Below are 15,046 nucleotides of genomic sequence, written 5' to 3' on the forward strand. Positions count from 1 at the left end.
TTGCTTCCATTTTTTATCCCTGCCTCATTTTAAGTTACTTGAACTTTTTTTAGAATTCCATTTTATCTGTGGTATTTGTCTCTCTTTATATAGCTTTTTCAGTAGTTTCAAATATTCCCTGTATACGTATTTAGAATTACTTAAGGCAGTGTTATAATTCATGCCTCAGCAATCAAACATAGATTTAGAAAACTTAAGATGAAGGAAGTCTACCGTATTTGTCCGTATCTATGCTTACCATGTTTTTTCCTTCTTCCTAAGGTTCCATTTTCTTTTTTTTTTTTTTTATCATTTCCTTTCTGTTTAGAGAACTTTCTTTAGCCACTCTTTTAAAGTATACATCTGCCAGAGACAAATTCTCTGGTCTTCTGAACCCATTCTATCCATCTTGGACCTCTGGGGGGCTCCAACATCCAGCTCTAAGCGGTGTCAACAGAACAACCTCAAAATACAGAAGTGGGTGCCACCCCAAAAGTATGGCCAGAGCTAAAAAAAATTCTTCTAGAACAGAAAGGGGTAAGGGGAAAGGGCACTGTGATTTATCACAGTGAGATGGTGGGTGTGGGGGTAGGAAGGGGCTGAAGTGGGTTTGGGGGTTGTGAGTTTTGATGAGGCAGGATAAAGCATAAAGAATCAAGGGTCGAGAGCAGATAGCAGAGATGACCACATACAACTGACCTTTATACTTCAGTGTTTCACAAAGAAATGTTTTTATTTCCCCCAAAGAATGCCAATCTACTACCCCCTTCATATGCTAGCCTGAAATAAAATACTATAAACTTCAGATCAAGTGAGAATGGGTCTCTCGGCCTAATAAACATCTCTGGAATTCAGGTCAGCAGGATCAGAAATGTACAGTCCATTGTCATAGACTCACCTTATCTCACCCCCTCCCCCCTACCTTGACCCCCATGGCACAGAAGAGGCAGCTGGAGGGAAATCCTTCCTTAATCCTTCGATGGGCAAGGACAGGCTCTTGAATTTTCAGGGTCTCCCTCTCCTTTCAGCATCTTGGTTCTCATAATCCTCTAGCATCCACCTCTTCTACTATCACCTCTCCACCCTCTCCTCTTAGAAATGAGAGAAGAACAGGGACCGGTCTTCCCTGGTCTCATCTGAGATGCTGGATTTTCCATCTCGATGGTCACAAAGGAGTGAAGGAAACTGCTGTCCTCCAGTTTGAGAATTCTCTGAGTGATCAGGAACTCTTTTTCCAGATTCAAGACATCCACAAGCTTAAGAAAAAGAATGAGCACATACTGATTTAATTGGCTTTCTCTTTTAATCAAAAACATACTTTGTTACAGAGTTCTCAGGAAAGGTTCAACTATTTCTTAGCCACAGACTTCAACCAGGCAAAAGCATACAGAAAGCCGCGAAGGAGCGACGGGAGCTTCAGCTGACCAGTTTTCCCAAAAGCAGAGGCTAAGTGTGGCTCTTCTCTGGGTTTTGGCTTAGCTGCATTCCTCTGGTTGTAGGGGAGGAGGCAGCATGGGGAAATACCGCGACTGAATCGGTCCCCACCCCCCAGTCACTTCCTCCAGTGGTTCAGTGGCCCACCCGGTTTGGATCATCTATAAGCATCCCCACGTTTCCCTTAAATCACATGTCCAAGGCATTGGCCAGAACCCACTATCTGGAGGAAGTCTGTCAACTCCGTGTTTAGCCTTTCAACCAACCTAAGCCCGGGAGTCCTTCTATCAGTGACACGCAGCCATGGCAACAGCAGCTGGTTTCCTCCCTCCTCTCCAGCTGTCACAGAGCTGGCCTCTACCAGGACTCCCCAACCCCCCACCCTGGACCCACCCCCAAGGAAGGCTCTCAAGGTCCTTGAAAAAGACAAGTTCACTAATGATATTCATCCAAGAATAGGCCAGAAAAGTACTCTGAAAGAAATGCTCTACCCCAAAGTATTCTAATCAAAATGGACCCAAAAAGAGCCAAGAATAAAGTGAATGATCATTCACTGGTATTGTTTTCTTCTATCATATGAACCATTTTATTTGATGTGGTTCAGAGGATTTTCCCTGTATTGAACATAAAAGAGGTTAAGAAACCAAAGACCAGAAGTAATGACCTCTAATGTCATTAGACTGTTACATTAACTTTTCAATTCATTTTAGTTGGAAAAAAACATTACCAGCACACAGCATTAAGAGGATGGTGTCACACACATACCAACCCAAAAGGCAGAACGCCATGCCTCAAAAATTAAAAAAAAAAAGCCTTAAGAAACCTTTAATCTAGATGATGGGAAAATAGAATGAAGGCTTTTCCCCTCCTCTCAGTTTTTTTTCTAAGTATTTATTGCAAGGTGGTGCTAGGCCTTTGGTTAAATTAAGTCTCAAGGACACATTATGTAACTTCTTGTCCATAGGAGAATAGTAATAAAATATCAAGCCTAATCTCATTTGAATAACATGGAAATAAGTACAAAGCCCCTTCAAACAGCAGAGCAGAACTAAGGAAGAAATCAAAAACTGCTGCAAGGTAGGCAAGGTCACTTAAATTTCAGAGCTAGAATACATCTAGTCCAACTCCCTCATTTTACAGATGAGGCAACTGAGGCCCAGAGAAGGGAAATGACCGGCTCAAGGTCATACATCAAATTAGTGGCAGAGTGCAAACCAGAGTGTACCTGGTGCCAGCCCAGAGCCACTAGGTTTAGGCTGAATGAGAACATGGGCTCTGAGACCTATTGTGAAAGCATCTGAAATACACTGTGAAAACTATCCACATCAATACAGAGAAATGATTGTCTTCACCTCAGTCCTTCCTATGAAAGAGAGAGGGAGGGAGGGAGAGGGGGTGGTGGGGGGGAGGGAAGAAAACGCTTCATTCATTCATCCATTCAAGTCTGATGTTAAAATCCCTGAAAACATTAGCAAGTACTTTAGCTACTCCTTAGGGCAGGATATCAGACCCTCAATTCTCATAAAGGCACCTATAGGTTAAAAATGTCTGTAGAGGAGGAAAAGCCAGAAGACAGGACTCAAAAGGGGACACCAAAACAAAACAAAAATAACCCTGTCATTTCCAAAGGTCTGTTTTTTGTTGTTCATTTTGTTTTGTTTTGCTGGTATCCTCTAGGCAAGCATGCCTCTGACTACTGCTGACAACTTAGTAACCCCTGTAACCCCAGTTTTTGTACGAGCAGCATTGAGGCGAAAACAACAAAACCTTTTAAAATCTTTCAAAGGGGGAAATATGAATCTGACCCACTTCTCCCTATTTCAGCTACCTGAACTCAGCAAAGCATCAGGAAACATTCTAAGCAGTCAAACCAATGTCAGACATCAAAGCACTGAAGGCCTTTTCAATACTTCACAGGAAAAGTTTCTTGGGATCCGTCCCAGTTTGTCCTTGTGTTTTAAAGGTAGTTCTGATAAGTCTGGTTATCTGGGTTTCTTGCCCAAGCAATTGGAAAAATGAATCAGAAAGGGAAGAAGAAATTACTAAGGGGAGGTACAAAGTGGTCTATTAGAAGTAAAAAAAAAAAGAAAAAAAGATGGTAAACATTCAAAACCATAGCAGTCTGCAACCATTTAGTTTATCAAGGCAAAACCTTAGCAGCCGCTGACGTCTACAAAGACAGGCACAAATAAAAAACCACTGTATCCAGTATGTTCTCTGATATACATATCAATAACTCCATCCCCAAAATGGCTAAAATAAAAAGGCTTAAATAAGGCAAGTCTGGGTAATGTGGGAAATTCCATTCCACAGTGACAGCAGATAAACATGGTCAACAGTCCGGTAGCACTGGCCCAAGTGCTAGGGACCAGGCCACGCTGAGGATGCTTCTGTGAATGTGGCCACTAACTTTCTACATCCTTCCTGATACATCCTAGGAGAAATGATCTAGTTGTCAGAAAAAAGGGAAAGGCTTGCACAAAAGACTCTCCAAGCCCCTCTTCTGTAAGCTTTGCAAATAAGAATTCAGGTGACTATTTACAGATAGCTATCTGTGACAAGTGAGGTCTGCCTTTAGAAAGAAAAAAAGCATTTCCTTCCCTCTAACCCCCTCTCTCGGAGTTACTATAAAGATCAAGTGAAAAAGTATAATAAAGAGCTCTGAAAACGGGGGGAAAAAAGCGCAAGCATTTCTTCATGCTCTTCTCTGCTAGTCTTAGCCCAGCCCCTCTACAAAAAAGTTAAGTGATTTTGCAGGTAATTGTTTTCATATACTCACGTACCTCAGTACCTAAAATTCATCATCTTTCCAATCTGCTACCATTACATAAAATGCCAGTAAAATGACGTAATGATGATGAAAACTATAGAAACGATCACTAAAGAGGATTCTGCCCTACTCACTACTCAGAATAAACCTGCTTCTTCCAAAAGGCTCTAAAAAAGACCTGAACTAATCTGATTTTGCATAATAGCTAGTGAGTAACTATTAACCAGTTACCACCAAACCACAGGCTGAAATATTTCACCTTACATTCCCTAACCTCCACAGATGCATGAGGAGCACAATGGGAACATGTGAAATTTCCCTTCTCCAGATGGGCATAGTCAAAAAGATACCAGCAATAAATCTGTAAAAGTAAGATGTTTATCATCTGGAAGACAAGATGTTTTATTTTACCTTCAAATTTTCTATTACAAATACTCCCCTTTACACCACACCCTTCCCTACAAAAATGGATTTTTAACTTTGAAATACAACACAGCTAATACGTGTTCAGTTTCCTTGGATAATTCGAGGATGGTAATCCTTAAGCAAGACCACCCAGCCTGTGAGCCTACAATGACTACAGGAAGAATGGGACAAGGAGACCTATTTGGTAGGCAGGTCAATACAAATGGGCAGTACTTCTAGAAAAACAAAGTTATATGGCAGTGATTTATTACCATTATCTTTGTATACCAGGGATAGCACACTACGAAAAATGAGACAGGTTATGTCCCTCAAAAGAATCTACTCCCTAGAAAATAAAGGCAACCCCATGAAGGATTCCCTTTGATGACGCACTGAAAGGCACTGGACCAAAGTGGAATGGCCTCGTACTGGATTAGACGGGTACTTGGTTCAACCCTCACTCAGCTTTCACTGAAGTTCTACATTTTGAGATATGAAATGGCTGGAGAAAATCTACCCAGAACCATATCCTCAAAATAATCAGATTCTGAGAACTGTGGAAAACTATTCTACTCTAAAGTAGCCATAACATTTTAAACCTAGTGATTCTTGAGTCTTACTCATCAAAGATGACTATCTCTAAGAAATGGAAATACTGTTTAACAACTAAGCTCTCAGAAATAACTGATCATTAACATACTAAATGTTTTCTCAAAAGCATATGACTGAAGCTAGGTACAAATATAAAGCAATTAATAACTAGAAGTAATTCTACATACTGGTAGTAACATTATGGCTCTTAGCAGAAAGAAACCAAGACAGGTGGCTTGGTTTCAGAGATAAACATTTTAGCAAATATTTTCACGTACTTTCCCCAGATGATAAAACATGAAGACCTTCCTTAAAAGAGAAAAGGAGGCAACGGATTATATCATAGCGATCCTAATCAAATAATCTGGATTTTAAAACTCTCTCTTGTCACTCTTATTCTTCATTCGTAGTAATATGGACCTGAAGCCAGCAATTTCTAGGGAATGAAGATAATCTTTTTTTTTAAATCTGCCAAAAAAACATAAGCCGCCAAACTTTTACAGATAAAAAATTCTGTCTTTAACAAAAAGGATCTGTAAGTACGCAAGAGTTCAAATGAGCTGGCAGAGAAAGTATTTTAAATCGAAAGACATGTAGCCTTGGTCCAGATCTAGGTTTAAATCACAATAAGCAAACTCAGTGGTTCCTAGGACGGTCTTACGAAGACGACCTTCTGAGCAGGAAGCAGAAGACTCAGTCATCACAGCCAGTACAGGGTGACTGTTCCGCCTAAGTGATCCTCCAATCTCATACTTGTAACACTCCTTCGAGAGTCTTACTACACCTAAGAAGGCCCTCCAAGCAAAACCTAAAAGCATCTGAAAGATAATCCTTGGTTTTTATTTCACACTATTCATCCTGTAGATAACCTATTTACCTTGTAGACAATCAGACTTATTTTGCTCCAGTAAAATAAACGCTTAAAAAAAAACCCAACTCTACACTCAACACATAATGTCCATGGGGAAGTCCTGGCAGAGCGTGAGGGAAACCAAAGCCGCCCAACAGTGCCGGCTGCTGCCTGTCATCTAGTAGAAGGTATCCTGCTTCTGAGGTTGAGCTCAAAAGTGCAAAAGAAAACAAAACTTAAAAAAACCTAGAATTCAACTTTGTATGTTGAGATTCGGTTTTATTTAGGCTACTAGCTAAGTAAAAAGCATACATACTGTGTCTGTGGTACAGTCAATACATTTGCAACTTTTCTACTTAAATTCTCTATACAAAGTCACTGCCAATCGATATGATCATTGATGGCAAAGGGCTTAGAATAACCAAAAGGTATAAAAAAGTTTGCAGTCTTGCCCCAAGATACAAAAACTGAATTTTAAACAATGTCATAACATACATGATTTAAACAGTATACGAAAAAAAAGTCACACATCAAATCAAGTACAAAAATATCCAAACTACCTATTATGAACTGTAATGTTTCCATTATTCTGCACAGTATTTAACGTAGAATTTAGCAGTTTCCAAAATACTCAGTTTAAGCATTGCCACCTTTGCAGAATGGTGAGATATTAGGTGGAGTGACACTGCTTTTAGTGTTTTTAAAAATACAAAACCTTTCCTTATGAATTAATGAAGGAAAGAAATTTCTCTTCTAGGCTTCTAAGTGACCAACCTTGTGCCTAGAAATATAAAAGAATATATCTACTGCATAACAGGGCAAAAGAATATTTCTTGATAAATAGTTACCAAATAGGAATAACAAATGTAAATTTTAAATGGTATGTTTTTGTGGGTGATTTTAAGGAATTCCCAGTATACACACAGATTAGTGTTTTGCCTTGGCAAAAATAAAATTGAAGTTGCAAGACCATCTGAATTAAAATCGCCTTCACTAGTTTTAACTTGCAAAAAAATATTTTGGATAAAAGGTTATAATACATCACTATCTTATTTTTTAAACACAGAGTGAAGTTGCTCTTGGTAAAATTAACTCACCCACATGGCACAATATTTTGGAGTAAAGTATGTTCAATAATAACAACTTGCACACAAAATAGCATAGGTGAATTAACTTTGAGAACTTCTCTCCTTTAAAATCAGCAATATTGAATTTTTTCTATAGAATAACACATGTATCGATGTTCTGCATATAAAAGGCTCTAAGACATTTTAAAGGGCTAAATTTTCCAGCACTGGAATGATTCCTTCATACATAACTTGTAAAGATTTAATAAGAATGTGTTTTTCCTGATCTTCAAGCTCTGAGCCATGCCTGAGAAGTTCTAAGTAGGAAAAAAAAATTGTTTTAATCCAGTTTCTGTCTGCTAGGAGCAAGGCAGCAAACACACTTTTCAACCCTTTATGAAAAGATAAAGCAGAACAAAAGTGAAATATATCGTCAGATTATAAACAGGATTGTATTTTATAGTCCACCATCCTGACAATGTTAAGGGCCCCAACAGTGAAAGACCTCAGTCTAAAGGCTGTGGGTCAGCGATAGGCATGGTATGAAGCACTTCGTCTAAGAGCTGGAGGGCGCGGTGTAAGTGAATCTCAATCCAGCAAGGCGTTTCTTTGATGCTCTGTCTTGGGTAATCCGGTCCCCAGCCTTTCACAAAACTCATCCTGAGTATGCATAAACGGCGAAGGTCATCGACACCGATGCCGGCGGCAGCTGACAAACCTAACAGAGAAGATTTGGAAGATGTCAGAGGGACAGGCTGATCTCTTCCATCCTCCCTACACCTTATCAATAAAGTGACCAGCTTTCTTTATTTCATTCTCCCCAGCATATAGCTTCTCTGTCAAAGTGCCAAGAAGTAAGTGTAAATCTACACTTTATCAACAGGGACAGAAACTTTTGGTGAAGACAGTTCACATTCCACACGAGTCTTCTAGCTACCAGCAATTATAAAGTAAATTACCACAATCCACCGACACCCCACCTATTTTCTCTTTAGAAGGAGAGGTGAAGGGTGAAAAAACAACTTGTTTTTAAGAGGTAGCACATGTCCACAGGTTGGTTCTTAGAACCTTACTGTCTATTTAAAGAGCCTAGTTCAAAGTAAGACATGACTAATAGTGAGACAGTCAATAGTCCTGGTTTCACTAAGACTTCTTGGATGACCCAGATGATGTCTATCTCTCAGTTTCACAATGGAACAGAGATACTGTGCAATTACTCAATGGGGGCAGTAGATAAGATAAGAAATTTAATAATGGTTCTGGCCTCTTTAGGAAAAGCATGTTTATAACATCAATACTAGCAAATTAATGGTTTAGATGCTCAAATTTTTTAAAAGGTCAAATTCTCTAAATGAATATGCCTTATCTACCTCTACACTGTAAACTCCTGAACATAAGTCACAAAGGAGATTCTGCATCTAATTTTCCAGTCAGAACATACAGTCATATAGTCAGTCTCCATTCATCAGTATCACAGTGAAACTAGTGGGAGGAGTCTGCATGTGCTGTACAGAAACCTGCAGGGCCGCTGCAGTTTCTTAGCCAGTGTGATTTGCTTACCACACTGAAGAGGTTAAGAACAGGGGTTGACTGAATCACTAGTTATGCCTTCAGACGTGGAAGATGGGTGCCACGTGTTTCCATCATAAAAGTCTATAGTCAGGAGTTTAACTCTGCAGTAAAAAATTCCCCATCAGTGTGAAACCTGGCACACAGTTCAATTTTACCCTAAAATTAAAAAAAAGTCTACAAGTTATCAAAATACCACCCTCACTTAAGTTTTCTCTCCAAGCTTAGCATACTTTAAAAAAAAAATGGAGAGGTATCTAATTCTGAAGTTGAAATATGCTCTCCTTCTAGAATAAAGCTAAGCACACTGGCAATTACAACCCACCCTTGCTGGTGAGGTAGGAATTAACAGCATCAACAAAAAAACAGGATATCGATCAATATAATCTAACAATAACCCCCTTTCCTCTTTTATCCCACACTCCCTTTTTGATACAAAAAGAATGAAAACAGTGTCCTAAAGAAAGGACAGCTATTACAGAAAAACATTTTACTAATTCAAAAATGTTGTTATCCCAGTAAAAAAACACTTTAGTTTCTAGTATTGCCTAAAGTACCTAATCAGCTAAGTGAATCAAGATAAAACGCCAACTATTACAGCAAAAAACGCAACTTTACAGCAAAAAACCAAAAGCATACTTACTGATGGCTGGGGCTATGCCACCTACTGAGCCCGGGCCAGGGATGTTTCCCGCCACGGCCGCGGCCTGGGCGGCGGCTGCAGCTTGCGCGGTGGCCGCCTGCTGCTGCATCTGCCGATGACACTGGCGCAAGTCAAAGACCTTTGAACAAAGAGTGCAAGTTCAACGCTCTGAGTCCATCAGAAGAGATTCTACCACACATCAAAAACCAATGCAAAACTTATCTAAAGCTCATAGCTCCATTTAGCTCTCTGAAGAATTTACTTAACAATCCAAGTTTTTACGTAGATTTTAACTGGTGGTCAGAGAAGGGGCCTGGAACTCAGCCTAGAGGCACACACACTTCATTGTCAGGAGGGCTTTGGCGGGCGCGCGCCTCAAAGCCTTGCTCTAGTTCAGTGTGGATCGGTCACCACTGTCCTTGTTAGGCACCACCACTTGTGTAAAATAAATCCCCACCCTTTCATAACCAAACTGCTGAGAGTTCTCTTTGGGCTGAATTGATGGCCTTGGTCACATGGCCAACTTCTTTACCATTCTACCTATTTGGAGGTGTCTAATAAATGGCACTGTCACAATTTATGAAAGCATTTATAGAGATGTATGCTTTAATACATAGGAGCAAAATAACATGATATTCAGGACTTGTTTTAAGATACTTAAGAAATAAAGGAAAAAAGGACAAATCAAGCAAACGTAAAACATTAACAATTACCAAATCTCAGTGATGGGTATACAGGATTTCATTAAACAAGTTTCTCTCTACTGCTCTGTGTGTTTAAAAATGCACATAATTTTTTTTTAAAGTTTAGCTTTGAATCCTGTCACTAATTAATTACATGGGCTAAATTTCTTAACCCCTCTGAAGACTCAATTTCCTTCTCTATGAAATGGGAATGCTAAGTGTACATGCTTCTTCATAGAGTTCGTAAACTTAGCAGAATATATAGTGAGCTGTCAATAACTATTACCTAATACTTTGGTTTGGCCTCCCCTGCACCACTTACTGACCACAGTGAGTTAAGGAGTTCCTAAGTAATCTAAGGGTATAGCCACACCAAGAGTTGGCACAGGGATTGTCACTTTTGTCTTATCCTCACGAAAGTACTGACATGTTCTTTAAGTAAGCAACAAATTATGAATGATAAACCATATCTTTCTAGTAAAAAACCAACTTCCTAAAATAATGTATTTGATTATATTTGCTTTTTAAAAAAGCACCAAAAGATCAGCAAACAGAGTGGTCATCTACAGAAGCTGTAGGAAAGGAAGACAAGGACAGAGTAGATATAGGCTGTTCAATGCAAACTTTCATTTTGGAACCAAGTGATTACATTTCTTATTCAGAGAGTAGATTCAGTTTTTAAAAAGTCCTCTTAATATGCACAAAACCCAAATACGAGCAAACATAATTGTCCTTGGCAAAAAAAAAAAAAAAAAAAAAAAAAAAAAAAAAAAAAAAAAAAAAGATCAAAGAATGCATAACATACGACTTTATCAGATAAACAACAGGTTTGGAACCCAAACCACTCATTTTCAGATGCCTAAAAAAGAAATTATGATAGTCTTTAATCATGGTTTTTGGTACTAAAAAATAAGAACACACAACAGCAAGAAACACAATCATTTCCAAATACCAAATTAAGGTCCTATTTACTTATTTCTCTATTCAGTGCCTATCTTCTAGCATCAATGAAGGACAGAATGTAGACTATCTCATCTTCTGAAGAAGTATGAATTTGTCAAATACATAGGTATGTAATACCCATCCAAACTATTATTTCTAAAAGACTTCAGGGCAGAATGCATGGCAGACTTAGGTCTGAAATTCAGAAATTCTACAATGCCCAGAACAGAAACCACTGTTTTTTTTCAAGATTTCCGAACAGTCCATGAGATTCTGAACCTTTCCACTGGGCCAGGACCTCTTGGAAGACATTACGCAGCACAGCACAAGGCTCAAATATTTGAAAAGCCAAATAGCTCTACAACCACTTTTTTAAAGAAAGAAATAAACTTTTTATTTTAGAGCAATTTTAGGTTCATGCTAAAACTGAGCAGAAAGGAGAGTTCGCTGTCCCTACTCAAGTGCTACTCAATACTCAAGTACAACCTCTCCCAGCACAGTGGTACATTTGTTATAGTCATTTTTTTTCAGGCATGCCTAATAAAAATAAATCTACCAGAAATAAATCTACCAAAGTCATAGTTTACTTAAGGTTTCACTCTTGATTTTGTTCATTTTAAGGGACTGGACAAATGTATGATGACATGTATCCAACACCGTAGCACCATACAGGGTAATGTGAATGCCCTAAAAATCCTCTGTGCTCTATTTAACCTTCCTGCCTCGCTTAACCCTGGAAAACAGTGATCTTCTGTCTCCACAGTTTTGACTTTCCTATAATGTCATGTCATTAGAATCACACAGGATGTAGCCTTTGTAGATTGACTTCCGTCACTAAATAAGATGCATGTAAGATTCCTGTATGTCTTCTCCTGGCTCAATAGCTCATCTTGTCTCAGTGCTGAATGACATACCATTGTGTGAATGTACCACAGTCTATCCATTCACCTACTGAAGAACATCTTGGTTGCTTCCAAGTTTTGGCAATTATTAAATTAATAAATTATTAAAGCTGCTATAAACATCCCAGTGCATGTTTCTGAGTGGACATAAGTTGTTTTTTTTTTTTCTGTCCTTGACGGAATGTATTAAATAAGGAAACACCACCACCAAGCAAAACAAGTACTACAATGTAAAAACATTAAAAAAAAAAAGACAACCCTCTCCCATACATAAAGGACATAAGTTTTTAATTTACTTGGGTAAATACGAAAGATTTTAATTACTGGATGATGTAAGAGTATGTTTAATTATGTGAGAAACTAACAACTGTCTTCCAAAGTGACTGTACCATTATGCATTCCCACCAGCAATAAATGCAAGTTCCTGTTGCTCCACATCCTTGTCAGCATTTGGGGTTATCAGGGTTTTAGATTTTGGCCATTCTACTAGGTATATAATGGTATCTCATTGTTTTAATTTGCAATTCCCTAATACCATATGATGTTGAACATCTCTTTCTACGGTCACCTGCTATCTGTGTATCTTCTTCAGTGAGGCATCTATTCATGTCTTTTACACATTAAAAAAAATTTTTTTAATGTTTATTTTTGAGAGAGAGACAGACAGAGACAGAGAGACAAAGCATGAGCTGGGGAGGGGCAGAGAGAGAGGGAGACACAGAATACAAAGCAGGCTCCAGGCTCTGAGCTGTCAACACAGAGCCCAATGTGGGGCTCGAACTGATAAACCAAGAATTCATGACCTTAGCTGAAGCCAGATGCTTAACCAACTGAGCCACCCAGGCCACCCTACACATTTTTTAAATATTTATTTTGAGAGAAGGAGGGAGGAAGAGGGAGAGGGGGAGGGGGGAGAGAGAGTGAAAGAGTGAGAGAGTGAGAGTGAGAGAGAGAGAGAGAGAGAGAGAGAGAGAGAGATCGATCCCACACACTCAAGTGGGGAAGGGGCAGAGAGTGAGGGAAAGAGAAAATCCCAAGCAGGCTCTGCACCGATGCTGGGCTGGTCATGAGATCATGACCTGAGCCAATATCAACAGTTGGATGCTTAACTGACTTGAGCCTACCCAGACCCCTTGCACATTTAAAAAATCAGATTGTTTTATTATTGCTAACTTTTAAAAGTTTTCTATATTTTAGATAACAATCCTTTATCAGATGCATCTTTTGCAAATATTTTCTCCCAGTCTGTGACTTATCTTCTCATTTGCATGAGAGACTTTCACAGTTTTTAATTTTAATGGAGTACAACTTATCAATTGTTTTTCATGGGGTACCTTTGGTGTCATACCTAAAGTCACCACCACACCCAAGGTCATCTACATTTTCTCTGATGTTCTCTTCTAGGAGTTTCATAGTTTTGTGTTTTACGCTTAAGTATTTACAACCTAAAAAAATTTTTAAACATCACTAACCAAGTATGGTCCCTATATAGTCTTATTCTCCAGGAGCAGGAAATACACCTTATATATTCCCAGGGTTCAAATATGTTCTCAATGTACCCTCACGCCCACCAGGAATCATTAAAAGCAGCCAACAGATCTTCATACATAGATTCCTTACAATGTTGTAAACAATCACAATTATGAGTGTTTTAACCTAATCAGCTATACATTATAATAGGTAACAACAAAAAATGAAATTTTAAAATATTATGATTTTAACTACAGATGTAGAAATGATTCATTAAGCACTTCAGCAAATCCTTCCAGACTGGATTATTTATGTAATTAAAGCACTCAAATCAACACTTCTAATTACTGGCTATACTGTCAGCAACTGAAACGTAACTAAAACCTGGATTGCTTCTCTACTACTGTATGTGATCCATCAAACCATAACAGACTTTATCTGTTATACTGGATGCTAAAATTAAGGCTACCATTGAAATGCGACCATCTTCTTTCAGAATCTAAGTTATTAATAAAGACCATTCAAATGAACCAAAGTTTAAATATTCTTTTGGGCTTAGATCCAGAAGATATTTCTGATCACCACACCTGACCTAATTAACCACTTCTTTCCATTTATTTAAGCATGTTTCCTGTGGTTACACTCACATAAATTTATTACAAACCTATTACTTAACACAGATGAGTGTCTTAGAAAGCTCAATTGTCAACATCTTCAGGGTACTTTCAACCAGGAGTCAAATTTTGACATTTTTCTTTTATAAGACTTAATTACAACACTCTCAGTTAGAATCAACACCAAGAAATAGTAAGCCAAAAAGAGAAAGGTAATTGTGCTGGTATACAGGGCATCTGAACATAAGCTTACACTAAAAATTTGTTCAGTTACCTGACCTGAAGGTAAGAATCACAATACATGGTAACTGAGAACCAATTTAAGTGGGGATCATAATAATCTTCAACCCAGCCTACCTATGGTTGAGAAGCATCCCCTAACATTTATGTGTTCAAAACCAAACCCGACTCAACATCATTGGAGAAATGCAAATCAAAAACCATCACAATAAGGTAACACTTCACACCCACTAGGATGGCTAAAATAAAAAAGATAGATAAGAAGCGTTGATGAGACTGCAGAGCAGTTAAAAGATTCCCACACTGTTGATCAGAATATAAAACAGTTAAGCCACTCTGGAAAACAGTTTGAGTCCCTCAAAATGCTACGCAGAGTTATCTTATGATCCAGCAATGCCCCTCTTAGGTATATACCCAAGATAAACAAAGACGTACATTCACATGAAACCTTGTACACTAATGTCTATAATAGTATTACTCATAATACAGGCAAAAAGTGGAAACTCCTATATCCATCAACTTAAGAATGGATAAAGATGTGGTATAAGGAATATTCTTCTACCATCATAAAAGGAATGAACTACAGGTGTCTGCTATGTGGATGCAGCTTGAAACATTATTATCTAATGAGAGAAGTCACAGAAAAGGTGCTCGGGTGGCTTGGTGGGTTAAGTGTCTGACTCTTAATTTCAGCTCAGGTCATAATTTCACCATTTGTGAGACTGAGCCCTGAGTTGATCTCTGCACTGACAGTGCAGAGCCTGCTTGGGATTCTCTCTCTCCCTTTCTCTGCCTCTTCCCAGCTCGTGCATGCATGGTCTCTTTCAAAATAAGTAAATAAACATTAAAAAAGAAAGAAAGAAAGAAGTCACAGAAGACCACACTAT

The 15,046-nt window shown here is 38.5% G+C and overlaps 1 protein-coding gene across 3 annotated transcripts in view; it reads right to left on the minus strand.

Moving 5' to 3' along the window:
- Window positions 1-1,263: 1,263 nt before the first annotated feature.
- Window positions 1,264-15,046, minus strand: part of SMAD4 (SMAD family member 4) — a 117,015-nt gene continuing 103,232 nt past the window's right edge. For 2 of the 3 annotated variants that reach the window (XM_029922674.1, XM_029922673.1), the window contains 2 exons: window positions 9,309-9,447; window positions 1,264-7,814 (listed from right to left, as the gene is read on the minus strand). In XM_029922674.1, coding sequence (XP_029778534.1) covers window positions 7,603-7,814; window positions 9,309-9,447 — 351 coding nt within the window. In that variant the 3' untranslated portion in view covers window positions 1,264-7,602. Of the gene's footprint in view, window positions 7,815-8,656; window positions 8,770-9,308; window positions 9,448-15,046 lie in introns of all 3 variants that reach the window. The other variant, XR_003902770.1, reaches the window with a different exon arrangement.

This window comes from Suricata suricatta, chromosome 14 (genome assembly GCF_006229205.1).
Source record: "Suricata suricatta isolate VVHF042 chromosome 14, meerkat_22Aug2017_6uvM2_HiC, whole genome shotgun sequence".
Lineage (NCBI taxonomy): Eukaryota > Metazoa > Chordata > Mammalia > Carnivora > Herpestidae > Suricata > Suricata suricatta.